This window comes from Lepidochelys kempii, chromosome 3 (assembly GCF_965140285.1).
Source record: "Lepidochelys kempii isolate rLepKem1 chromosome 3, rLepKem1.hap1, whole genome shotgun sequence".
Taxonomy (NCBI): domain Eukaryota; kingdom Metazoa; phylum Chordata; order Testudines; family Cheloniidae; genus Lepidochelys; species Lepidochelys kempii.
Window position 1 is genome coordinate 155,417,484 of NC_136382.1, and position 26,236 is coordinate 155,443,719.

The 26,236-nt window shown below is 45.0% G+C and overlaps 1 protein-coding gene across 3 annotated transcripts; it reads left to right on the forward strand.

The window, feature by feature from the left end:
• The first annotated feature begins 1,405 nt into the window (after positions 1-1,405).
• On the forward strand, positions 1,406-23,122 carry FOSL2 (FOS like 2, AP-1 transcription factor subunit). 3 transcript variants are annotated; one of them, XM_073338609.2, is made up of 4 exons: positions 1,406-2,491; positions 10,901-11,155; positions 15,153-15,260; positions 16,585-23,122. In XM_073338609.2, the coding sequence occupies exons 1-4, from the start codon at positions 2,393-2,395 to the stop codon at positions 17,092-17,094; spliced, it is 972 nt and encodes a 323-aa protein (XP_073194710.1). In that variant the 5' UTR covers positions 1,406-2,392; the 3' UTR covers positions 17,095-23,122. The 3 variants fall into 3 exon arrangements, with proteins under 3 accessions (XP_073194710.1, XP_073194712.1, XP_073194711.1); XM_073338611.1 differs by lacking the exon at positions 1,406-2,491 and adding an exon at positions 2,520-2,616; XM_073338610.1 differs by lacking the exon at positions 1,406-2,491 and adding an exon at positions 2,668-3,093.
• The last annotated feature ends 3,114 nt before the right edge of the window (positions 23,123-26,236 follow it).

Genomic DNA, 26,236 nt, shown 5'->3' on the forward strand with positions numbered 1-26,236 from the left:
TTACTGGAAGGGGTGGGCCCACTCGGCAGCAGGCTCTTGGGGGGAAGGGGGCTAGCGTTTTTGGCAGAGCTGCCACTTGGCGGGGAACAAAGAGAGAAACACCCTTTGATGCCCAGGTGCGACGGGCAGACGAGGCGGGGAGCGGCGCAGCCTGTTCTGCTGGGATCCCCCCTCCTGGGGTCGGGTCGCTCCTGCGGAGGGGGGCGGCTTTGCTGCAGCTCTGGGGGCCCGGCCGTCCGGCTTGCTGCTCAGGGCACGGGAGCCCGCGGTGATGAGGGCGGAGCTGGCAGCTGGCAAGGGTGACCCCTGTTCTGAGTTCCCGTCGCCCTCGCCCCCGCCGCACGATTGCTGCGGCCCTCCTGCCTCCCACCAGGCAGCTGCGTCGACTCGTCCTGCTGGGAAGGGCTTGTGTAAACAAAGCACGGAGCGCGCCTGTTTCCAGCGGAAAGGGCAGCGCCTCTCCGGAGTGTGCAGAGGAGTTTTACGCGTGGCCAGCCTCTGCCTTTGGGGGTGAAGCCCCGGGGCGTGGGGAGAGCAGTGTCAGGATCTGAGCCGTTAGAGGGCGGGGGGGAAAATCCGCCTTTGGTAAGGTGGCCCCCTCTTGCAGCCAGCCCTCAACAAAACAATGTTCGCGGGAACGTTGGTGTTAAACCAGCGAGATCAAAGCCTTGCACGGGAATGAAGGCAACAAACACGAACTTTTCTCGCCGATCCTGCTCTAGGAAGAGTCTCTCAGAGTACAGCAGCGAGGGGAAACAGTGCCAATGAGCACTGCAGGCAGGGCTGCAAAGCCAGCCCCTGGATCCAGCTTCCCCTGCGGTGCAAAGCCGGCATCTGGATCCAACTCTCCCCATTCCCCCGTTGCAGGGACAACTCTGGATCCAGTTGTACACTCACAGGCTCCCCCCCCCCCCCGCAAGGATAACTCTGGATCCAGTTGTACACACACACACACACCGTTGCAAGGACAACTCTGGATCCAATTGCACACTCCCCCCACCCCCCTCCCCGCACTGCAAAGCCAGCGCCGGGGTAATTGTGGATCCAGCCCCCGCCTTCCCCGGTATCACACAGCCGGGTGCGCGTTCAGGAGGAACTCGAATCTCCGCTTCTCTCTCTCCACTTTTCTGATCCGGTTTCCCTTTAAGCGGAGCCGATCTGTTGCGAGCGAGTAGGGAATCCCTCTCGGGCCGCGTCATCCTAACCAAGGAAACCCGGGCTGGCGTCGGATAACGCAAATGACCATCTTTGGCAACGTGCGCCAATGGAACAGACTAAAGGCCGCCAGTGAGTGGGGGGAAGGGGCGGGCTCTGCCAGTAACAAATCGGGCGCGCGGGGCCCCGGGCTGCTCCCCCGCCGCACGGGGGATTGTGCCGTCCCGCCCTGCGGGGCTCTGAGATTGGTTTGCAGGCGGCGGGCTGGGTTTGGCCAAATCGGATTAAGCGGGCGGGGTGAATTTCCCCCTCCCCCTGCCAGGTGGGAGGCTCCCCCTTGCAAAGTGGGGTTTGGCGAGCTGGGAGTTTGACGTGTGTGACTCCACATGGTACAGCTCTCAGAGGAGGGGATGGATAATAAGAGTGTGGAGTTGAACTAATGCCATTGCACTGACTCATCCAGGGAGAGCAAAGGAGCTCAGAGAACGAGATACCAGAGAGACTCACAGACAGACAGACAGAAAGGGGGGCAGGCGACCCGGGGGGAGAAGAGAGAGACTCACGCGGGCAGAGGCTGGCAGGCAGCAAGTGTACAGATCGATAATTAAGGGAGTTTAAAAAAAATCAAGAGGCTAAAATCCTGGACTGAGTCACCCAGTTCAGTTAGAGCAGGGAACTGGCACTTTTATAAAGGACTTAATTAAATAGGAGGCAAAGAGCCTCTTGACTGAAAACTACAGAGCCAGAGGAGCGTTGAAACCAGAACAAATATTCACAGGAAGTCTGAAGAAGGGCAATAGACACACGCGTTTTGAGTGTGTGTGGTTAGGTCTTTTTTCCCTCCCCTTTCTCTTCTTCAGAGCAAATGTAACAGATTTTAAGACAGCAAGAGACTTTAAAACAAAGAGAGACGTCTCATTTACACTTTTTTTGCGGCACATTTTAAATCCACATTTTTTTTTCCTGAGTGCACCAAAGACCTCTGGGATTAGAGAGAGTGGCTCTATTTTGTGAGGTGGGAAATATTATTTTCCCCCAGTCTTGAGTGGCGGAAAAAGTTGAGGAAAGGGCTTTATTTTTAACTCTTTATTTAAACAAACAAACAACCCCCAGATCTTTACGGAGTGCAGTTGGAAGGCTGAAAATAAAAATCAGGCGAGAGAGGCGGAGAAATAGAGCGTGTGTGTGTGTGTGAAGGAAAATACATTGTGTTCCTCTCCGGCTTCTACCTCGGATCATGTACCACGACTATCCCGGGAACTTTGATACCTCCTCCAGGGGCAGCAGCGGCTCTCCAGGCCACCCAGAGACTTACTCCAGCGGCACAGCACAACAGGTAGGGGCGGTCACAGGCACCTTGCCATGCAACTGACATGATCAAAGCTTCTCCCCCCCCCCCTTCAGTGCATCTTTATTTTTGATCATCTGAGCACCCTCTGCTGTGGGACCCAAGGACAGTAGGTAACACAATTCTGTCTTCCACTTTGTACACCAAGAGCTTTACTTTGAGACCAGGTCTCCGCTTCAGACAGGATTAAATAATGTAGTGTGGCTGTGTATAACATCTCTGTGTCTGTAATATCCTTGTTATATTGTGCTTTTGTGGGCCATTTTCCTCTAAAATGCTTCAAAAGAAATCTGCTTAACCAAATAGTAAAATTCACTTGCCACACCCAGTCCACTTTCTGAGCGCCTTTATCAAACCTCTGCCTAGTTGGAGATTAGGGAAATAATAGGTGCTGCCTATCCTTTGGCGCTCCAAATCCATTTCGAGTCCACGCCTTAAAAGGAGGGGGGAAAGCAACTTTTGTCTTTGCAAGAGTTTGGGCGGTTTTGTGTGAGCGTAAATCATGAGGAATCTAATCTACGGATTTACGGGACGCCAGGTCAGGAGAGAAAGGCAACGTTTAATCGCCAGTGCAGCTAAGTGTTCAGTGTGTGAGTGTTTAAGTGTTGCTTTATATTTCCTCTTGAAGTTACCGTCTCCAGGATCCAGTTGCTGTCAGGGGGGCAGCGGGGTCTGTGCTGAAAACACACACCCTGGTGCTGCCGCCGCCGCGACATTAGTGGGTCAGTCACTCATCGTGGGTTCTGCTGTCCTCTGCTGGAGTTAATTTGGGCTGAAAGAAGCAACGTGTGTGTGTGTGAGAGAGAGAGGGAGACTGTAACGCATATACTTTCGTTTTATGCCAGTTTGGGGATTGGAGGCTGTGTGTGTGGATTCCAGGTGGATTTCCTAGTGGGAGTAATTACAAAAAAAGAGAGCGTATTAAAATGACTTTCACCCAATTTGTCTCTGTGTATGGAAGTGTGTATGTGTTTATATATAAATACATGCAGTATGTTGTGCGTATACTGTCTGACTGCTGCTCTGCACCTTATGTGCATCTTTGAGTGTATGCAATGAATTTGCATTACTTCTTATAGGAAATGTTTCACAGTGCTAAAAATATCAGCTCTTACTCTGCTTTCCACTAACATAGTGTTCTTTTCTATACTTATCCCATGTGCTAGCTGAGCATACCTACAGACATGGCAGATGTCATCAAACAGGCACTGAACACTTGGAAGTCAGAATCCCTGACTTTTATTTATCCTTGAAAAGTGAAGGGAATGCAGTGTAACCTGAAATACTGCCAGCTCTGTAGGAATTCTACTAAACATTTAACCCAAGTGAAATGGTGCTAGTTAGTACCATTTATTTCAAAATGCCACCTATTATCAGTGACATTTCAGAATCTCTATGGGAGACAGGACACCAGGAAATAGGGTCTGATCCTGACATCCCTAGGCAGCTTGCCTGAATAAAAAGTGCAGAGGTGGGTCTGTGATCTTTACACAAGAGTATCACACCTTAATCTCATCAGTCTGCTTTCAGATTGCTCCCAAAGCCTGTAGATAAGAGATGAATTTCTAAGTAGACCAATAGTTTTAAGACAAAGGTGGGAATGCTCCTCTGCTTCACAAACTTTCCTAGAAAAGAGGACTTTCTGTTTTCTGCTCAGATAACTCAGATTGTATCACTGAACACAAACCTGGTATTTAGCTCCAATTCCTATAGGTAGGTAAATACAATCCAGAGGCTAAGACTCATTATTATTATTATTATTATTACTACTATTATTTGTAAATAAAAATTTGGAAAGAACATTACATGGTCTTTGGGACACAGTTCTATTTGGGGCTTTTCACCTACCTCACTGAAGTAGTTTTCCCTTTTTTTAGTGTAAAAAGCACTGAAAGGAAGAAAGAATGGTTTTAAAAAAACATCCATCCACCCATAGGGAGAGGATAATCATTGGCTAAGCAGAAAACAAGTGTTGGCTAATTCACAGCCTGGTGTAATATGCACATAGATTTTGCAATTAATAATAGTATGGAAATCTTACTTTATTTGGTACCTTTCAGCAATAATAGTTTACAGTTGCTTTTCATGCCAAGGAATCCTCAAGGTAACTTACTAAAAAATAATAATAATAAAAAAAAATCTATGAAGCTCTCTCCTGTCTTGTTTTAGTTAAAAGCTCTTCCCTCCCCCACCATCTTCTCCCAAGTAGACAAGCTGTTTTGTGAGCTGAACCAAAACAGCATTACTTCCTTGACATCTATATGCTATTACCCTAATAGATCCTGTGATACTCAGTCTCAAGGTCCTTTATTGCAAGGGAGTTAAAATATATGGAATCTTTTTAAGTAGACTTTATTTGATTTGGAAGGTGTTTAAAGAATTTCAGTAGAGCGCGCCCACTCCCCCTTTTTTAATAGTGTCTGTCTGTGAGGATGGAATGTGTTTTTGTATCGGCCAGGCTTTCTACGTACCTAGGGAGTGATATTTTTGCTCTCTTCTGGTATTCAGACATTCCTCAGCTTGCTGATTGCGGCTTGTTGGTATTTACTGTTCAGTTTTCCTGTTCTCTTGACCCTCAGGATGCAAGCTCTTACAGAGCTCATGGGATCTAGTTACATTTTTGAGATAACTTTTCTTGTTGTAAGCTTCTGGTCTCCCATAATATTGGAACTAGAAGAATGGAAGATATTTCCTGTTGAAGTTGCGTGACTACATGAACCTGAAGGCTGGTCGTTTTTTTTGTTTGTTTGTTTTTTATAAAGGGGCCTTTTCCCTTTTAGTTTTCCTAGGAAAACACTTCAGAAAGGCTTATGTGCCTGCATAAACTAAATCCATGGCTTCTGTGGAAAGCATTACGCAATCGGGCCGGTTACACAAACCTATGTTATTTCATAACTTGTTTACATCAGCTGGCCTTCTCTCTCACTCTCTTCTTTCTCTCTCCCTTTTTTCCCCCCACCAGGGTTGCTTCATCTCCCCTTCTCCCCCCAGTTATTATTATTTCTTGCATAATTTGTGTAAATTAACTGGAAGCGTGGGAGACGCATCAAGAAGTCATAGGATCATTTTTTAAAAATCGCCCTATATTAAACTTTGCCAACAGTACCAGCCTGTGACATTCCTCACATCAAAGAACTTTTACCAGAAATGACTCAAAAGTTTCCCAGCTCGCTCCAAATATACCTCGTTGGTGCCCTCTGTAGGATAATCCCAGTAGGAATGCTTCCAGGGATTGTAGTTTGGAATCAGATGATTTACTCATTTTCAGTAAATGTGAGGAGGAGGGAGGAGAGAAGGGGGTTGAGAAATTGAACATGCTTGGATAGCTTGGCGCTCTTGGTTTGTTTTTGTTTTGTATCTTTCAAATTCAATACACACAGTAGATCAAGTGAATTTTGCAGAGGCTGTGACACATTGATTGGCTGTGTAGAATGTGTGAGTTAATGAAGTCTAAATAAAATGAGCTGGTTTTATTTTTTTCCCCTTGTTGTTTTTCTTTCAAACGGAGAGAGAGAGAGTGTGTGTGTGTTTGATATGGATGCCAGAATATAGTTTCTAAGGTTACTATCTTATTAGGTCTTAGATCAGGAAATTGGCTTAATAAGTACATAAGTGTTTTCTTTAAAAATCTGGGGCACGTCTCAAGAAGCTTGTGTGTCTTCTTTCCCCTTGATCCTTGCAGATTTTGTAGATTAGGATCAAACAGAAGCCTCACCTCTGTTTTAGGAATTGGTCGGTTCCACTGATTCTGTACTATGGAAATCAGGAGTTTTATTACCACATAAAATACACAACTTGCAAAGTTTTCTTTTGAATCTTTCTTCTTCAGAAGCAAGGAAGGCTGCATCAGTCACGTTTCAGTGGAAATCGTCTTTCTGAGCCAAAACTTTGATGCCTTTTAACTGTTCTATCCTTACAGTGCAGCGCTGTGATGTTTTTTAATGTTATGTAAAATATTCGATACCTAATAACAAACTTGCCTTGTGGTGAACGTAGAATTTAATGAGGATAATATATTTGCTCTTTCAGACTGGAAGATTTCCTCCTACGTATTATCCCACTGCAGTGTCTGACATGCAAGGAAACTACTTGCATGAGAAAAGCTTGCAATATTGAGCCATTTATTTGTTATAGGATCATTTGGGTTGGAGGGGATCAACCTTTCTTGGGTTCATGGGCAGCAGTGACTCACTTGGAGCAGCACGGAAGCTCCCCATGAAGATGAGGAAGGGAAAGTGCAGTCCCATCAGCCTGAAATATCACACTGTTGCTGGTATATATACGGGTCTTTGTGACCCACTGCTCTAGCCCATCCCTTTGCATTTTGTGGCAAGATTTAATTCATTATCTTTGGAATGTCCCTGGGAGATGAAGCTTGGGAGGCCATTACCCAGTCCCATGTTTTAGATTATAATGGGAACAGACCTCAGCCCCTTTGGAAGCAATGGGAAAGCTAGAGGCGCGTTTGTCTTTTACCAGGGAATGTGATGGTATCTTGATCTGCACGTTGCTTGGGGCTGTGCTAGGGCGATGGCTCTGCAGTGTTGCAGTGGTTGTACGTTCCAGAGCGGGGTGTGGAGATCTAAAGTGTGCAGCATTACCATTTTACTATTGCTAAACATTGTATATAGTGCCATGAATCTCCATGGCACTTCAGAAACATAGACACCAAAGGACTTGCAATCTAAATAAAACATAAAACAACCAATCAGGAGAGGGTGGGTGTGGGGATTACTGCTGAGGAGATGAATGCAGGAGGCTATAAAGTGGGATTTGAAGGAAGGGGGGGCTAAGGGAGGAGGGACTTGGTGGATGAGGGTTGGGAGAGTGTTCCAGGAATAAGGGCCAGCATGATGGAAGGTACAAAGCTGATTGTGGGGAAAGGAGAAATAGAGGTGGGAAGAACAGTAAAAGGACTACGGGGAATGAGCTGAGATACAGGTGAGGGCAAGATTATGCAGGCCTGCTAGGTGAGGGGAACAAATTGGCACCCAATGAACTTCAAAAGGAGGTGGAGCAGGTCAGAACCTGCCATTGAAAACTATGGTATCACAGTGGATTAGACCTGGAAGCATATTGGGAGCCTCATAGGTAACCACTGTGGCGTTCCAGTGGCAAAGGGCTTGGGGCCTACTAGCATTTTTGTAAGGGAAAGTGAATGGCAGTGCAGTGTCTGAATTGTAAAGCAGGTGAGTTGATCGAGATGGGCAGGAGAGAGTTGCCACCATGGGGATCATGGCCCCTTGAGCACCAAGCAGAATGTGGAAATGACCACGGTTACATAGTAGGTAATTGTGCATTCGATTTAGAGACCTAACATGAGTCATAGTGGAGCGTCTTTTAAGACAGTCTTGTGATAAGTGACACATCCTGTAATTAGTTAGATGGCGAAAGGAGAATAATAACGGAGGATTTTTACTGACACCTTTCAGAGTTGCCTGTCTCAGCAGAAATTTTCTGAAGCCATTTTAAGGGATTAGGAAGGAGGCTAGAGCAAAGGAGGACACGAGTCCCGGCGGAAACTAGAGGCGTTTCCTTCTGCCTCTAAGCCTGTCATAGACAATTTTGTCTGGGCACAAAGGCTAATATCCTAGGTTTACAGATGGAATGTCCAAGGCTTTAGCACAATCCAGGGATGCAGTTAAAGCTCCATCTACAAGACAGAACCCTGCCTTAACCCTGTATAGATGCTTTTATCTTGTTACTGGCCCCCTGAGCTGGTTGCCTTTGCCACTGTTACCACTGCCAGGAATAGGTGTGTTGAGAAGAACTCATTCCATGTGATAGCAGGGTCCTAGATCAAATGGAAGACGTGATTGCAAATCTAAGGGCAGTGACCTTTCCGTTGACATAGGGCCTGATCTTCATCTCTTAATGGATTGGGAGAAGTTAGTATCTGACCCTTCATCCAGATAATTTGGTGATTATTATAATTTTTATGACCTGTCAGATGTGAACTCCTTCCTGGTTATGAGGAGTTGAAGGTCAGGATGTATGTCACTGCAAGGGTCATTATCCTTAGGTTTGCAATAAACTCTCCTGAATGATAATTTTTCATATCTATAGTACTTTCCATACAGGGCTGTCAACACATTTTGCAATGGTTAATTTGGCCTCACAACACACAGGTGAAGACGGTAAGAATAATTATTCCCCTCTTTAAAGAGAGGGGGAACTGTAGCAGGGAAAGGCAAAGATCACACAGGAAATCAGTAGCAGAGTTTGAAGTGGAACCCAGATCTCCTGACTCTCACAGCTGTTCTTTAACCGCTACACTAGCTCATGCTCCCTCTTTATGACCTTAATGTAATTTTTCCTCTATCTCATCCCAGCACTAGTTACACTATATAATGTGGAGACATGAAGACATCCTGTCCTGTAGTACAAGCATAGCTTACCTTGTTGGAGAACAGGGAGAGAGAGGAGTGGCACGTAAAGCTATTTTCAGCAAACTCCTTTATAGGAGCCATGAAGAGGCAATATAGAAGGACCTACGGTTCTGGTGGGGCTTTTGCTGAAAGTTTGATATCAGGGGACAGGTTCATTCTTACATTCCCTCCCTTAACCGATTCACTCATTTCTTCTCCTAACTTTCCTCCTTAGTTTGGGGCTGTCTGATGCTTTAAATTGGAATTTTTCTGTGTTTCAGGTGGTTCTTTTGGGCTCAATTCTGGTTGCATTGAAGTCATCAGGAATTTGGGCCAATGTTACACACACAGAGTCCAATGGCTAAAGTTCTGGTCCTGTAAAAATCTGGAAAATTATTTTTATAGACCTTGATTTAGGAAAACACTTAAGCACATGCTTAACTTCAAGATCATCCTTAATGCTTAAGTACTCTCTTGAATCGGGGTCATGGTGGTGGTGATTTCCCATTCCTCCAGTTTTCTGGCTCCTGTGATGTCATTTAATTGACCTAAGGATGTGCATTTGCACAGGATCATTTCAAGGGCCACAAACTGTTGTTGGCTGATAGTTCTCACCTCTGGTCCTAAAAGTCTATTGTCACTTCTGTATTCAAAATTCAGAATGTTGGTGGTGCAAGACATGTCTTTAAAACCTAATCTAACCTTTGAGTGTCTCCTGAAAGGATCTCTTTCTAGACAAAAGCATTCTTTCTCTCATGCTTCCCCCTCCTGGACACATCATTGTTTTCCTAGTTGTTTAGTGCCAGCATATTATCCAGGTGGATTTACTTAAGTCTGACTGAAACCAGGTGTACAAGTTTTATGGAGGAGATCATTACCTACTGTCTTGGTTTTACTGCTGCCTTGTTTTGTCTAGACAATGCCAAGAGCTGCAAGGAACTTGTCCAGTCTGAATCCTGAAACACATTTTATAGGCTGCATTTAAAATATGTAAACATGCACATAACTGTCCCAGAGCTGGGCATTTCACATTATACCCTAGAACCTGTTTGTGGTGAGCATGGTTCCACATAATGAACCCTGAATTGTTGTGTTGTCTCTCTCTGTTATCACTGCAATTCTCTATACAAACCTTTCATTCATAGAGCCATATCCTTTGGCCAAAGCTCCCATGTTATAGGGGCAGAACAGATCCCCCGTAAAAAGATTCCAGTGAACTACGTGCTGGTGTTTATGGCTGAAATTTCTCTTCCTTTTTTCTGGATTGATGGGGAAGTATTTTTCTAGAAACTCCTCAATTCCCCTTTTAGACTTGGCCATGACTTGCTGTGTGGGGTGAATGTTCTATATAACATGCTTTGCACTGTTTGCAGGGAGGGCAAGTGTATTATGGGAAAGAGAGGAGTTTCTTTGGCAGGAGTGGGACTGGAGGGGAGAGGGAAGGAGTTGCTTTGGGATTGGGGGCGGGGAAGAAGAGGTTGCTTGGCAGTGAGTCTCATTCAGGAGTGAAGTAAAACCAAACTGCACCAGAGCGGAATGGCATCAAGAGGTACAAATAATCATTGTGACAAGCGAAAAGGCCCTTCACTTCACACATCAGAACAACATAGATCCTTCAACATGATAGGCTCCCACTGTGAGGCTTTTAGTTTTTGTTCAAGTACCAGAAGGTGCACAGGGTGTGTGCTGTCTGTGCAGGTGCTCTCCGTCCCATCCACTCCTCAGGAACAAGTGCAAACACAGACTATTCTGCATGGAAGCTAAATGGCATGTATGGGGCAAGTGCCAGATGCTGAAGCCTGTTCTGCTGGTTGCCACACCAGCCTGTCTGCTTGTGGAAGGGCGTACCTTTCCATGCCATCTGTATATCGATGGGTCACTGAGTCCATCTGCTTCAGGTGTTTATGTCCTAATTCTGGTACCTGCTTAGATTCTCCCAGTGAATCTCCTTCTCCACTTGTTTCTGCTTAGACATCAATATTGTGCATGTACTGATCTCTCTCTCTCCCTTTTTTTTGTCTCCTTCTAGAAATTCCGGATAGATATGCCAGGATCAGGCAGTGCTTTTATCCCTACCATTAATGCCATAACAACCAGCCAAGACCTGCAGTGGATGGTCCAGCCCACAGTGATCACCTCCATGTCGAGTCCCTACTCTCGCTCACATCCCTACAGCCATCCTCTGCCCAACTTGTCTTCAGTTGGTGGACATACAGCCCTTCAGAGACCTGGTGTCATTAAAACTATTGGGACCACAGTGGGCAGGAGGAGAAGAGATGAGCAGGTAACCATAGTGGATAGAATGCCTCATCCTAACTTGCAAGCTAAGCAGTTTTGGGTATAGCTGGTGTTTGGGTATAGCTGCAAGACAACCTTAGGTGCTGCAAGTAATAGGGCTGGTGATTCAGTTGGTAGTGCTCTTGGTCTGAAACTGACTGATACCCATCCCAGCTTGGTATTGTGTTGCTGGAAGGGCTTTCTTTTGGGTGATGCCTAAAAACCAAGGCCCTGACAACTTGGGGCTTTACAAGGATCCCATGGCACCTTTTGCAAGAGTAAGAGGGTTTTAATCCCTCTATGGTCGACTTAATTCTATTTGGTTGATTATTTTGTCTCCCTAAAATTCCCCCCTCGTTGCATTTTTCAATGAGTTCAGTATGCCTGAACGCTGCTTAGCATCCTCTGTGTGTGTGTGTGTGTGTGAGATGGGGAGATAGGTGGCTTTCAGTCACGTTTCCACTTCCTCCGTCCTAGGAGTACCAGTTAGAGCAGCCCTGTGGTTACAGTGACCCTTAAGGACTATTCAATCAGCTCCAGAGCACAGCACACTCTGATCACTCTCCTTTCCACCCTGCCATCCAGGGCTGGCCCTTACTTTATAAAGGCCTTTCAGGTCCCTCAGAATATCACACGAAAGGAGGCAATTTTATTGCTGTGAGATCATTACAAGTTGTAATTCAGCCAAGTTCCCTCAAAGGCTTCCTCAAGTCTGGGCCGATCTGTGGCTTCACATCAAAACCAGGTGAAACTCTGTAGTCTAGACTGGGTTTCTGTTTGAGTTTATTTGGCTGGGGCCTCAAACAGAAGAAAATCTCGGAACCGCTGAGTTTTACACAATCTGCTTAAGAAAATACCCGGGGATTGGAGGAGGGAGGGCTGACCCTGCTGGAGTGCCACGCCATCCCTTCTCCTCTGGGCCAATTCCTTCCCTTTCCAGTGCGCTCCCCGGCTAGCTGGTCCCACTCTGATTCCAGTGTTGTGTGCTGGCATGAGCATGAAACTAACCAGAACTGGGATGTGGGAGGCTTTTACTGCACAAATATATGCTTATTAAAAAGAGCCGCCTGCATAGTGGGTGGCTGGAGATCTAAGTCTATTTCCTAGTGGGTAGGTGTCCCCTTCGCAAACCCAACAATATCCAATCCCTTGGTGGCAGTCTGAGCAAGGACTGAATGATCTTGTAAACTGAGCTCGTTTTGCCCAGGGCTTTGCTGCTCAGAGGGACATTAATATGGCTGTTGTGGGCAAGCTTGGACTTCCACTGTCCACACTGTACCTGTTATGTGGGTTAATAGTGGACTCCAGCCGCCAGGGCGGTCAAACCGGTGCCTTCCATTAGTGCAAAATTCACTTCTAAAGAAACTAGAAATAATCTGGATCACCCTGTGTGACTCTGAAACCACAGTTGTGCAGGCCTTTGCAGAGAAATGCAATGAGACACTGCACCTGGCCAGCAGATTAGATGGGTATTGCACAAGGTCTGTTTTTAATAAAACACTAAGCCTTGCTTTTACTTCCACATCATCCATTTTGATTTTCAGTCTGACTATTGTAGCCTGTCTGTTTTTTTGAGATCTCAAAGGTAGACAAGGGGTTAACATTGCTCATAGTGAATGAAAATCCCCTTGGTGCAGAGGGCTAACACAGTTCCATTTTTAAGCCCTATTTTTATAAGGGTGTGTTTGCTCAAGAAGAGCCCAATCCTCTGTTCAGAGTAAAGCGGTGCATAGGTTTTGTGCTGGCCCCCTGCACAAGGGTGGATTCCCCTCGCTTTCACTGGGTCCTATGCTCTGTTGTCTAAAGTGGAGTAAAGCTGGCACTGGAACTAGAGGAATAATTAGCAACAAATAATTTGTATGGCAAACGTTGCCTCTGTGTTCACAAATTGGCCGTGAAGAGATCCCAATATCCTCCAATTTGATTGTTGTTTGACTTTATTTCCTGAAGAATGCCGGCCAGTAATTCCTGGCCTGTGGCTTGTTTGTGAGCGATTCATTGTGGGTCCTTCCGATTCAAGCTGTGCTGATTAGACGTATGCTGTGTTCAGTATCTGATGAGCTGAATGGGACTCCTAGGATCAGATTTCTGATGTGGGGGCTCATGAATCAAATTCAGAATTCATTTTCTGAGACTATTCTATAATATTTGCTGAAAATAGGCTGTTTTGGTGACTGTTTCTGCTGGCAAACCCATCTACTAGCCTATTCATGCAGAATTAATACGAAAGGGGTACAAACAATGAAGAACTGGACTCCTTTAAAAACACCAAGGACTGTTCCTCTTTTTAGGCCCCCAGTTAATGTTACACATATGCAAATATTCTGTGCCAGATTAGGGCCTGAGTTGTCACCAGTCGTGGTTGTTCATGGGACTTGTTAAAGTGGCAACCTGAGTCAGATCATTAAACAGAATTGAAGTTACTGGCAAGAAAATTTTGGTCTGAAACCTGTTTTAGTGGGACTTGTGCTGCTAAATCCCATTGGTGCTTTTGAGAATCCCATCCATAGGCCCCAGGTCAGCTAACAATTTAAGCATGTGCTTTAGGGCTCTGCTGAGCAGGGGCCATATAAACTGTATATATTGTATGCACACACATACATGCCCATTTTATACACAATAAAAATTCATGTATGTGCAATCAAAATAAAAATCACAGAAATGTATAAAGTTAATAAAAGAGCAAAAGCACAATGGGATCGGGGGCAGGGGGCAAATACACAGATTAAAATGAACGTACTGAAACGGGAATGATTGCAACAAAATATATAAATAAATAAAACCCCAGAATGAAGTTAGGCAGAGTAAAAAACCATAAACAAGAACAGATAATGAAAGCGATGACTAGCTTGTTCACAGCCCTAAGGTATTAAAACTGAAAGCTTTTTTTTTTTTAATTGAACAAAATGCTTTCATTATTTGTTTGCAGTTTATTTTTTTGCATTAGATCATCTTGGACCTTAACACCACATTAGTCTGTTTCAGTTTTGTTTCTAATCAGTTGGACTAATCCTTACTGGTTTAAAATTGCAGAGCATGTCTGAAGTCAGTGGAGCTGTGTCGATGCACACCAGCTGAGGATCTGGCCCAGTGTCACTCTTTGCTTCTCATGTTCTAGTTGTGAACCCTGCATGGGAGTGATAAAATCCAAACAAAAATCTAGTTTGCATTGGAATTTAAAAACGGTGGGCCGGATCATCAGTTGTTGTAAGTCTAGGTAGCCACATGGGGTTCATTCAGTGTGCTGGTTTACATCAGCTGAGGAGCTGGCCTGGTATCTATAGCGATGGAAGCATTTCTGTTACTGTGAGATTTTGCAAACGTTGTTCCAAAACCTAGACTTTTGAGCCTGACGTGACTGGACACTGCTGGTCATCTGCTGCCCTTGAGTACTCCGGATTTACAACAGTGTCACTCCATGGGCTTCTGAGAGAACATAATCTGCCCTGTGGGTTTTTTTATGTTGCTGGATGGTTGCCTGCGGATACAGGAAGTACAGTGTGTTATCTTGGCTAGTGCTTGGAAATCTGGGGCCAGATCCTCAGCTGGTGTAGATTAGCTTAGCTCCGCTCCATCGACTTCAATAATGCTACTTTGATTTGCACCCACTGAGGATCTGGTCCCTGACCTTCAGGTTAATGACTGTGCTTGTGTGGAAAGAAGCAGATATTTTGTTTCAAGAAAGAGGCGCTTACAACATTTTGCTCTGGTTTTGCTTTATGTGCCACCCATTGTCTGCTTGGCCTTGGCTGCAGATTCACTGTCCTCTTGCACAGTCCTGTCGCGCCCCTCTCTACTTCGACCCTCTTCATTATGGAGCCAATCCTAGGAGAGATGCTGAGCACCTTTGTCTTCCAGCAACCTCCATGGGAGTTGAGAGTGCGCAGCACCTTGCAGAATCAGGCCCTTTTTGCTCTGTGGTGAACTATTGTTCACAAAACGCAAGGAAGGATTTGCTCAGATCTTGTGGTTTGGTTTTGAGCTTTTTTGGTATGTGCCTACAGCTGTCACCTGAGGAAGAGGAGAAGCGAAGGATCCGAAGAGAGAGGAACAAGCTGGCAGCTGCTAAGTGCCGTAACAGGCGTCGAGAGCTAACAGAGAAACTCCAGGCGGTATGTACTCTGCACACATCTCTCCGCTTCTGGTTCTATACCCCTCAGATCACTCTAAACTATGCCTCTCCTCCTGCTGGTGGGTGACACAAATATACTACAAAGTATGTAGCACATGCCCTTTCAGTGGCTGGTTCAAGTCAGGCTAAAAAATCACTAGCTGATAGCAGTAGGAAGCAGTGAAGTCATTCCTTTAGCTCATGTGGTAGTTATGTGCTCTGATGCTCAATATCCTGGGTTCAAAGCCTACTGACAACCTATGTGGGGAGTATTACACTTGCACCCATGTGCCCCTCCCCGCACAACTCTCTTGTTGTTTGCCCAAGTTATAAGCATATATAGTTGTTTCACTGTCACACCCTCCAAACCCCACCTCTTTTCAGTGCTTGATTGTCAGTATAGATTTTCCCTTTACATAATATGATTTGTTTGTGTTAATTCATGCTGAAGTAATTGAATAGGTTAAACCAATCACATTTCCCCTAGTGCAACTCCCTGTATACTCGGATAGATCTTTCTACAGGTCCCCTGGAAAGGTAGGATGGTCCAGTGTTGTAAAATGGGATAACAGCTCTACCCTGCCTCAGAGGGGTGTTATGAGAATAAAAACATTAAAGATGGTGAGGTGTTCAGATACAATAATAATGAGGGCCATACAAGTGCCTAAGATACTTTGGTTTTCATATGAGGACCAATACATCACTTGTTCTGCCCCAGAATCTAGTTGCCTACTGCAGTGATTAGGAGCCAGCTGGAATTTCCACGAGGGTCTCTTCACTTCACAGGGTTATTGGTGCCTAGCTGGGATAGCACCTAAAGGGGACAGCTGGCTGGGGATGAGCATGGACCCAGGAATGGAAACTCAGTCCAGTGGAACCCCTTTAGATTAGGCTGAATGCCCAAGGCAGTTTTGAGTGTTTGAAACGTGCCAGGTGAAGTGGCTGTAAGTTTTCCTTAACATGCAATGTCGTTCATAACTTGTACTGCTGCACCCTGGACGCCATGCGTCATTGTTTGTGATTTCCCCTAATACCCATTCATTGCTGGTCCTTTCTGCAGTGGAGCACCCCAGCAGTCTCTGAGGTCCCAGGGGGACATTTTTTGTTTGACTGGCTCTGAAGGAGTGTTTGGTACTGCCTAAGTGGTAGATCCCAAAGGGTTGCCATGTTTCTTACTGCTCGTAGATGGTCTCTGAGAGGGCTATGCAGCATATCTGCTCAGCTTCTCTCTGTGCTTAGCACATTCTGATAAGGCTCTGACTTTGTCCACCGCTCTCTCCCCTAGCGTAGGCTGTCATATTTATTTATTTCTCCTCGGTCTGCAGGAAACGGAGGAGCTGGAGGAAGAGAAATCCGTGCTGCAGAAAGAGATTGCTGAACTCCAGAAAGAGAAGGATAAGCTGGAGTTCATGCTGGTGGCTCATGGCCCTGTGTGCAAAATCAGCCCCGAGGAGCGTCGCACCCCACCATCTCACAGCCTCCAGACGGTCCGGTCTGGAGTGAGTGGAGCAGTAGTGGTGAAGCAGGAGCCGGTGGAAGAAGAGATCCCATCCTCCTCTTTGGGCCTCGACAAAGCTCAGAGGTCTGTCATTAAGCCCATCAGCATTGCAGGGGGGTTTTATGGGGAGGAGCCACTCAACACTCCCATTGTGGTGACCTCGACACCTGCCATCACTCCTGGCACCTCCAACCTGGTCTTCACGTACCCCAGCGTGCTGGATCAGGAGTCTCCTCTCTCCCCTTCGGAGTCATGCTCCAAAGCTCACCGGAGAAGTAGCAGCAGTGGTGACCAGTCCTCAGATTCCTTGAACTCTCCAACCCTGTTGGCCTTGTAACCCCCACCCCGTGTCCCTCATTTGCCAGTGTGTTACATTCCCACCCAGGACTGTGGGGGTGGGGGGAACCTCCTCCACAGGATTAAAGACTGGCACAAGGGTGTTCAAGCACAAGGGCAGCAAGAGCAAGAAAAGGGAAAATGTGGCTCCAGGAGCCTCCTTGAGCAGGAAGAACAAGAAGAAATGTAAACTCCATGGAAGCAGAAATGGTGATGGTGGAAATGACACGCCCAGTACATCTGGAGAGGGGAATCTCCCCTCTGGAGAAGCTGCCTATGTAAACCTCTTTGTGTGTTTTAATGGACTTGGGAAACACGCTTGGCCAGGACTGGAGGCGAGCTGCAGAAAATCACTAGTCACCCCTTTCCTTTGTGAACTGATCTGATTAGTTACATTCTGTGCTTAGTTCATTCTGGTTGGTTGATCTCTCTCTCTCTCTCTCTCACTGATACCATGACATTTCATCTAGTCGATATCCACTCTAAAGGCTTGTTATGATCTTTGTTTGCTGATGATGATGGCGGGAGGAGCTGTGGGAAATTCTTGCTGTTGTCAAGGTGGGGAGCATTGGGAGGAGTCACAAATGCTTGGTCACAGGGGTAGCACTTGTAAGTCAATAGCCCATGAGCTCAGTGGCAAGGGTGCCATGAACTGAGGGGAAGATTTGTTTGGAGGAGTTGGAGGATGTGAGATGGATATTTTGTCCCCCTCTCCCCATGCTGCAAAGGCCAGGTTAGCAAAATGCCTAGTAATGGGACCCAGAGTGATGCCCCGGTAGCTGATAGGATACCAGAGTCTGTTTCCACTAGCTGGTGTCTTTGGCAGCATTTCTCCTGTAATTAGTGTTTTTCAAATCTGCTGGTGGATCCTTTGTTTCCTTCACCCTGGCTACCTGCCATCTTGGGTGCAATGCATCCTGCTCCTCCTCTCAGTGTGCCTGACTCAGATGCTGATTCCACTCAATGCAGTTTGCATCTCTGTTGTCTTTCCTTGTCTGTGTCACTGTGCCTTGATTCCTGGCCCCTGTTGTATTTTGATACTTGCTGGATTGGGGGATTTTTAATTTTGGTGTTCAAGACAAGCAGAGCCTCTGCCCCTAACAGTGGGTCCTCTGTCTTCTCCTACACAGGGTCTCAGCTGACAGTGCAGAATGCACACAATGGGCATGGCCATTTAAAATTAATGTTCACTACTGAAAATGATATGTTTAACCTCAACTCCTCTGGAGCCAAGTCCAACTCCTACTGCAGGTCAATGGCAGTTAGAAACCTTGCTCAGGTGCATTGTAGGTTTTTCCAAGATCGAGTGCATGGGGGTTGGATCAGGCTCCTGTTGTAGTAGCTGAGAGCTCCTTTCAGTGCTTTCAAAGAGAATCTCCATTCGTTTAAGTCCGTTGAAGCTGCTGTGTCAGCATATCTAATTGTGTGGGGTATAATCTTCTTTGGTTTATCAACCGAAATCTGGGTATGTTCTGAATTAGGCTAGACTATGGAGAAATCTTTGGGGCAGTGTTCTATTTTAGGGCCCAATCCTGTGAGATGATGAGCACCCTCGGATCCTACGGCCTCTATTGGGATTTAACGGTACTCAGCACCTCAGAGGATTGGGCTTTTATGTACCAATCATGGATTCTAACAAACCCTCACTGTTGCTTAGTTGCTTGTATCGGGTTTAAAGGGATACTGTCTGAATGTAGGTTTTCTTTCAAACCAAACCAAACCAAACCACACGGACAAAACTTGCCAGGAACAGAAATGTTTTAGTGAATTGTTCACGAAACTGAAATTCATTGATCCTGTTCTTTCTTAATTGTTGGAACATTCCCTACTTTATGCTCGTGCCAGAGACCCAAACGTGAAACTAACCAGTTAGTTTAATTGTCCTTAGTTGAAGTGCAAAACTTAACTGATTAATAGAAATAAAGGTAAATGATTTTAAACATTTTTCAATAAGTTGCCCAGCGAAGATTGTTTTTAATATTTTTTTTAGCTAAAAAGTGTCACTTCAAGATAAACTGTGGCTTCTGTCCTTTTTCCCCCTCAGTTTACCAGATGCTCATTTTGGCTGATCTAAATCACAAATCTAGGGTCACTCAGTAAAATGTCTCCTGTGTTTCATTTCCACTCATGCAGGGCAGAAGATAATATTAACAAGCAGTGACTCCTAAAAGCATGTAATTTCTCCCTGGGCCAGTTGACCTGATCCACTGTTCTGCAGGAACCTCCCTAGAATTAATTCATGATTAGCATACCCATTAAGAACTGAGTAGGTACCTGTTTACCCAGATTTCTGAGGATTACAAAACTGGTAGCGTGCGAACAAAAGGCTCTTCTAAAGTCTCCTTAGTACCAAACTGAATTTGTGGTGTCTTGAAAAATAACTTGTCCCTTCTTCTAATGTAACTTCAGGTGAAGCTCACCATTCTATCAGCTATCTATTTGATTTGGGATCAGACAGTCCTTTTCATTACTGTGGAAGGGTGGTGAGAAATCTGTCCAAGAGTGGAAGACGTGGCCAGCTTTTGTGGGTAATTGGGGTAGCAAAATAGAATGTTTCTGAAAGAAATTTTCAAGTGTCCTTTCCGCTACCTATAAAACCCTCTTTTGCCAGCCAACAAGAGTTAGTCCCAGAAATGAGAAATTATTTTTTCACATCTGGTCTATCTGGATGGCTCAAGTATTTCCCCCCCTCCAGATATCAGATCCTCTTCTGCTTAATTGGGCAAGTTTGAGCCTAAACTTATTGGGCCTTCCTCTGCAGCATGGGGCACAGGTCACTTGCAGGTTTAAACAAGTTTAAATGGTGAATTCTCTGTAACTTGAAGTCTTTAAACCGTGATTTGAGACTTCAGTAACTCAGCCAGAGGTTAGGGGTCTATTACAGGTGAGATTCTGTGGCCTGAAATGAGGAGGTCAGACTAGATGATCATGATGGTCCCTTCTGACCTGTCTCTGTCTCTCCTCCAAGCCATGGAACCCAACTCCTCATCTCTGTGACATGGGCATAGATCCAAGGGAGAACCAGGCTCCTCTTTAAGCCTAATTCATTGAGATGTTACCCAAAGGAGCCCAAGGCCTGGTCTACACTGGGGGAGAAGGGGGGAATCGACCTAAGATACGCAACTTCAGCTACGAGAATAGCGTAGCTGAAGTTGACGCATCTTAGGTTGACTTACCTTGCATTCTCACAGCGTGGGGTCTACTGCTGCCGCTCCCCCATCAACTCTGCTTCCACCTCTCGCCGCGGTGGAGTACAAGAGTCGACAGCAGAGCGATCGGGGATCGATTTATCATGTCTACACTAGACACAATAAATCAATCCCTGATAGATTGATCACTACCCGCCTATCCGGCAGGTAGTGTAGACGTACCTCCAACCTCCTCGCTGGTGCTCACCTTCCTCCTGCCCTCACTGTTCCCCTTGTTTTGATCTTTCAGTGGGCACTTCAGAGCTGAGCCTGAGGCAGCGGCATCCCTGCTGAGTGGTGACCCCTTAGGCAGTGTGTTTGTGACCATCAGAAGTAGAGGAACCCTTTTCTAATAACTGAAAATACCTTGGACAACTTGTCAGTTGTGACAGACAGTTTTTATAGCTGTGTATCTTATAAATTCAAACAAACAAACAAACAAACAAAAAGCAAGAGGGGAAAACCCAGAAGCTCTGCAGCCTTTTCCACCTGCTTGCTTTGCACCCGAAACCCTTCAGGGAATCCCAGATTAAGAACCTCTGTTAGGCCACAGGGCTTGTGCATTCCATTTGAGTGGAATGGTAGGTAGCCTTAGCTTTGCTTACTCTCTTGCAAATCAGACACAGCATGACCTCTCTGCTGCTGTGAGCTGGCTCTGGATTCATCTTTTACCAGTGTCCGTTTCACCTGTCCTCTTTCAGATAGTGACATGCTGCACCATTTTGCAACCAGGAATCTCCATCACACCTATGTCGTGGTGATTCCTAAATGTGGAATGTCTTCAAATGTTCTGTTTGTGGTTGGGGACATACTGCAACTCAGCTCTGATCCAAAGACTATGTAAATCCCTGGACATCTTTCCCTTGACTTCAACAGGCTTCGGATCAGTCCTCTAGTGTTTGGCCCCAGCTCAGTAAAGCACCTGAGCACACGTTTAGAGTAAATCACTCCTGAACTGGAGGAGCAACAGCAGCTAAATCAAAGGAAACATTCTTTCAACCTCCATGTGCTTTTCTCATGCTGATTTCACCCCCATTTACCACCCCTCCCAGTTCTGGCATGGCCCCTATCTATTCCTTCCTCTTTGGTGAGGGGGCTGACTAGTCTGAAAACTGAGGAGTGGTAGGCCAGGGACCAACCTGCTGGGGGTCAATAGGTTTTTTTGTTTGTTTGTTTTAATATTATTTAAATGATCTATTAAGTTCATTTGAACCCTTAATTTTGCTGCTTTCTGTATGTATGATCTACCTGGCCTTCATCCTAAAAAAGCCTAATATCTCATTATTTATTGGCAGGCACACATTTTGTGTCTGCTCCAACAGATCTGCCCACCATTAATTTAACATCCTCCCAACTCATGTTCCTGTTTTGGTTTGGTTTTTTCCAACTCTAAAGCAGAATTCTGAAATGTCTTAAAATAATAATTTCCACGACCATTACAAGATCATTCTCATCAGAATGGCCAGATCAAACATTTTAAGAAAGGAGGGAACAATTTACATTTTATTTCTTATTTATTTATCATGTTTACATCTCTTTTTCTGTTCCAGACCTGGATATAATAATGAGAGCATTAAAAATACTTCAATTGTCTGGTTTTGCTGGTTAATAATGCTTTTTTCTTTACTTAAAAAGGAAAAAAAAAGATTCCTGAATTTATTTTTTTCTTGTCTGTATAAAATGTATAAAGAGATATTTGTTTCTAAAGATGCATTATCACTCCTTTGTGAACAATAGCTGGGGCTGGGGACAAATCTGAGTACAAAATAATAAAATCCTGTCCTGTTCTACTTAAATTGTTCTCCTCCCACACTGTATGATTAAAGGGTTACTCCACTTTCTTGTTTGTGGTTACTTGATATTAAAAATGTGTAGAAAATAGGTATCTGATTGTTTTAGCTCAATGAGAGGATAAAATGTGTATATATTTAGATATACTGTGTAGTTCAAAGTAACATCAGTAAGGGATAGTGCATCTTTAGTAGAGCGATAAGTTACTAGTGTCAACTGAAGTCTACTTTAAGATCCTTGAAGAAAACAGCCTGATTCTGATTCCATTTGCATGTGTATAAATCAGGAGTAACTCCTCTGAAAAGGGAATAAGTGGAGTTATGCTCATGTAAAACTGGTGTGAGAGAAATTGGAATCAGGCCCCAAAGATTCATATAAATCTATGGAGATCTGTGTATGTTTGGGGCACCATTATCTCCCCCCCCACCCCCCTCAAAAATTTAGATAATGATTTTTTTTTCTTTTTGTCTGGGGTGAAATAATTCCTATCAAGAAGGTTCTTAAAGGTGACTGCTAAATGGGGACCCTTTGCTCATTTTGATCTTTGTATAGTTCTTGCGATCATGGAAAATCTTGGCTCTGAAGCAATCTCTCTGGTGTTGTCTCTTTTCTGTTCTTGTTATTTTACTGTAATACAGGCCTACAGTATTTGCACTAAAACAAAAAGCTTGTTAGAGAAAGCTTGCTGCTATGAAAGAAAGAACATATTAAAACAGTTTTGCTTTTACAATTTTAACTGAGTAGCATTTTGTAGAATAAAATCAATTTAGATTGGAAAAGAAGAATGAAGTTTCTTTTTTTCCCCCCCACCCTCTTCTTTTCATCCTCTTTTCTTTTCCTTCCATTCCTTCATGGTTTATTCCTCCTCTCCCTCGGTGCTCAGTTGTAATGATTGCCTGTGTTGTTGACTATGCTGCTGGGAGTTATGACACTTGTAAATCCTGTTTTAATGACGTTGTGGACACCTTTTGTATAACGAGAGCTAACTGGCGTTCTTCTTTCTGTTAATTGAAGTAATTAAAAGGCTGTCTTTGCCGTGAACAATTAAAAGCGTGCATGTTCCTTCAATCCAAACAAATGGCTACTGATGCCTGTCTGTAAAGCATTTCAGGGCTTCTTTCAACAAAGGGGATGTAATCCAGACAGCTGTTCAGCATGTTACAGACAATGGTAAATGGGGCAGACACTAACGGAATGAACCACGTGGGCTAAAAAGCAAATATTGCATTAATCCCTTTCTCTTGCCTTCAAAAAGAAGGGGATGTAACTAGAAAATGCAAGATGTGATGACTTGCTTTCCCATCTTTCAGACAGAAGGACTCAAAGCTTCCACTGTTACAACCTGGGGGCTAAAGTCTGTTCCTGGGTACCTAGCTAGTCTGTGGAAGCAGCCTGCATTTACGTGGGGAGTTATACAGGGATAACTTCACCCATCTATGAAAAGCAGCTGCCTCTGGGGTGGAAGGTGGCATCTGTTTACCCGCACACAGCAACACTATGCTACAGTTTAGGACAGGAACTAAAGGATCCTGTATCCAGTTGAAAATACAGGAGCAATTTTTGTTAGCTAATACATAATTAGCCATGTTGGCTTTGGCCCCAACTCCTACAAAGCAGCTCTATTCCTACAGCATCACTGGATGTTTTATGAGTATGTGCAGTTAGTACTTTGGTTTTGCATCTCCTTTGAAAGACAGGCACCACCCCTTCTTCCATGAAGGAAGCTGTGTTCCTTGCCACACTGTGGAAATGAGTGTTAGGGAAGGATATGCTGATGTGCCGGAATGGCTTACATTAATAACATGGTATGACAAGCCTTCTGAAGTTTAGGGGAATGCTCAGGGCACTTTGTGTAACCGTGAGCCACCAGGCCCTGAGAATATGCCTGTATGAGTGAACTCAATGGCCAGTGATCTACATCACAATTACAACTGACACGAAGCAAACACAGAAGTTGAGGAGCAAACAGGCCATGGAGACTGAACTATCTTAGTGTTTGCCCCTGTTGGGCAGGGATAGTGTGATTGGTGAAGGACTCTGAGCACGTACATGCGATTGCCTTGCTTCAGCTGCTCCGTCTCTGTTCTCAAGGTGCACAGAGGTCTCCAAAGCATCAGACTGGTACTTTTCACCAGCATTAAATTCACCTTACCAAACAAAACAAAAAAATCAGCCATCAGAAGGCCATATTATTCCCATTCTCCTTAGAAACAGAGCACACCGTGAGCCCCTGTTTGGTAACACGGTGCTATACCAGAAGAGTTAGGCTTGCTGTTCTGTAAAAGCTGGTTACAAACCTATGCCTCTCACTCTACTTTCTCCCAGCATGCACTGGCTAGAGTGGCCTTTTCCCATCATTAGCCCACAGCTAGTGGAATGTCCGCAGTTACTATAATTTGGTTCTAAAGGATGAAATTACACAGCAGAGCAAAGTCTTCCAGTAACCTTCCTTTCTGTGGTAGGCTAAGTCCAACCACATTTACATAGGAATCTTGGTTTCTGTAGTTCTTTTTTTAAACCCTTCACTTCATGTGGGAGAAGATTTTTCCTCTGTTATATAGGTTCATGGAGCTTACTATGGAACCACGGGACTTTGTGTTACCACAAAGCACATGTTATCCTGGAAGTCAGGAATGCCAGAAGCAGCTGTTGCCTTGGTCATTTTACAGGGACAGACTAACAGAAAGTTCTGACCTATTAACTCTTGTCTAGTAGGATCACTTTGACTTACTGGCCTCCCCACTGGGCGCAACAATTAGGGGAAGCCACCACTTTCATTTTATCTGGTCTCCTATCATAAGAGAGAGCAGGTTCGCCTCTTTGAACTAGGGCCATATCACAGTCATTGCTAGCATGCAAGAAAGCACCTCCTTTCCCAACAGCCAGTATACAATAGTGTAGCCAGTTCTTAGGAACCCAGAGGTCTCTTTTCTTAACTCTAAGGCACAGTTATCTTGCACTGTCGGCTGAGGTTTGACACCCATGGGACTTTACCTTGAGCAATGCTTTGGTGCTTGGAACGAGGCTGTAGCCTAAAGGGACAATGTGGCTATACTACACTGGAGATGGCAGCTTTGATAGCAGCAGCTCTTTGATTTTATCGCTCTAGGAGCAGATGGGGAGGCAAATACATTGCAATCATTGGAAAGTACGAGCTCCATGCTATACTTTGAGAATGCTAAGTGGCACGTAGAGTTGGGGGAGGATGTCATCCAGCATGCTGTTTTGCAGTGATGTTTCCACTGCCACATGCGAAGGATGTGACATGTGACATGAGTGTTGCATCAAATACACTGAAATGGAACAACTGATGCATTTTTGACGTTAACATCTTCTGGTCCTGCTCCTATTGAACTCAATGGCCCAATTCCAATTAGTTTTCATGTCAGCAGTAGCAAGCCCTTTGACTTTAATTGTGACAGTCAAATTGATTACCAAGTCCCCACGTCTCTATGTACGGTGACTCAATTGTTGGCCTCATTCAGCAACATACTTTGGCCTCCTTCAGTATTAGGGAGCAGGCTAGCTGGATTGTTGCTCTGAATGGATATTCCTGGGTCCCTCTTCTAGGGCTGAGCTTTAGGAGTAAGATATCTAGGGGAATGCGCAGTGCAGTGAGCCCCAAAGCCTGTCGGGAAAGACTTTCCTTGATGAAGGCAGGACAGGGCCTTGAAATCCTTTTGAAACTATCCAAGCAGCATAGAAGTGGATTCGTTCCACCTTCCAGTACAATGTGCACACACTTCTTTCCACCCTCAAGCGTTAGCACATTTGAATGGTAGGAGTCTCCTTGGTCTGTAGGCTGAAATATTAGTTCTTCTGGGGCTGACTAACTGAGGCCAAGGAGGCAAGGACTAAGTCGGCAGGAGGACATAATGGTAGACAAGGAAATAAACTGTTCAGCATGTGGGAGGTTGAGCCTGAAGTTGGTCTTTCATTGGACGTGTTCCATTCCAAAGGTGAGCATTGTGTAGGGAGACAGGGCTTGTGTGGCTGAGCACTTCTGTGGTGTTGGTAACCAGTTCCAATTATAGACTGCCTCTGTCTTCTATTCAGAGTAGACTCCTTTATGTTCTTCTTTCTACTCTCCTTATTCTGTAGTCAGAGCTTGTCCTTCAGTTCCTGTGGAGAGGAAGATAAGGAGCTCCAGCCAGTGGTACTCTG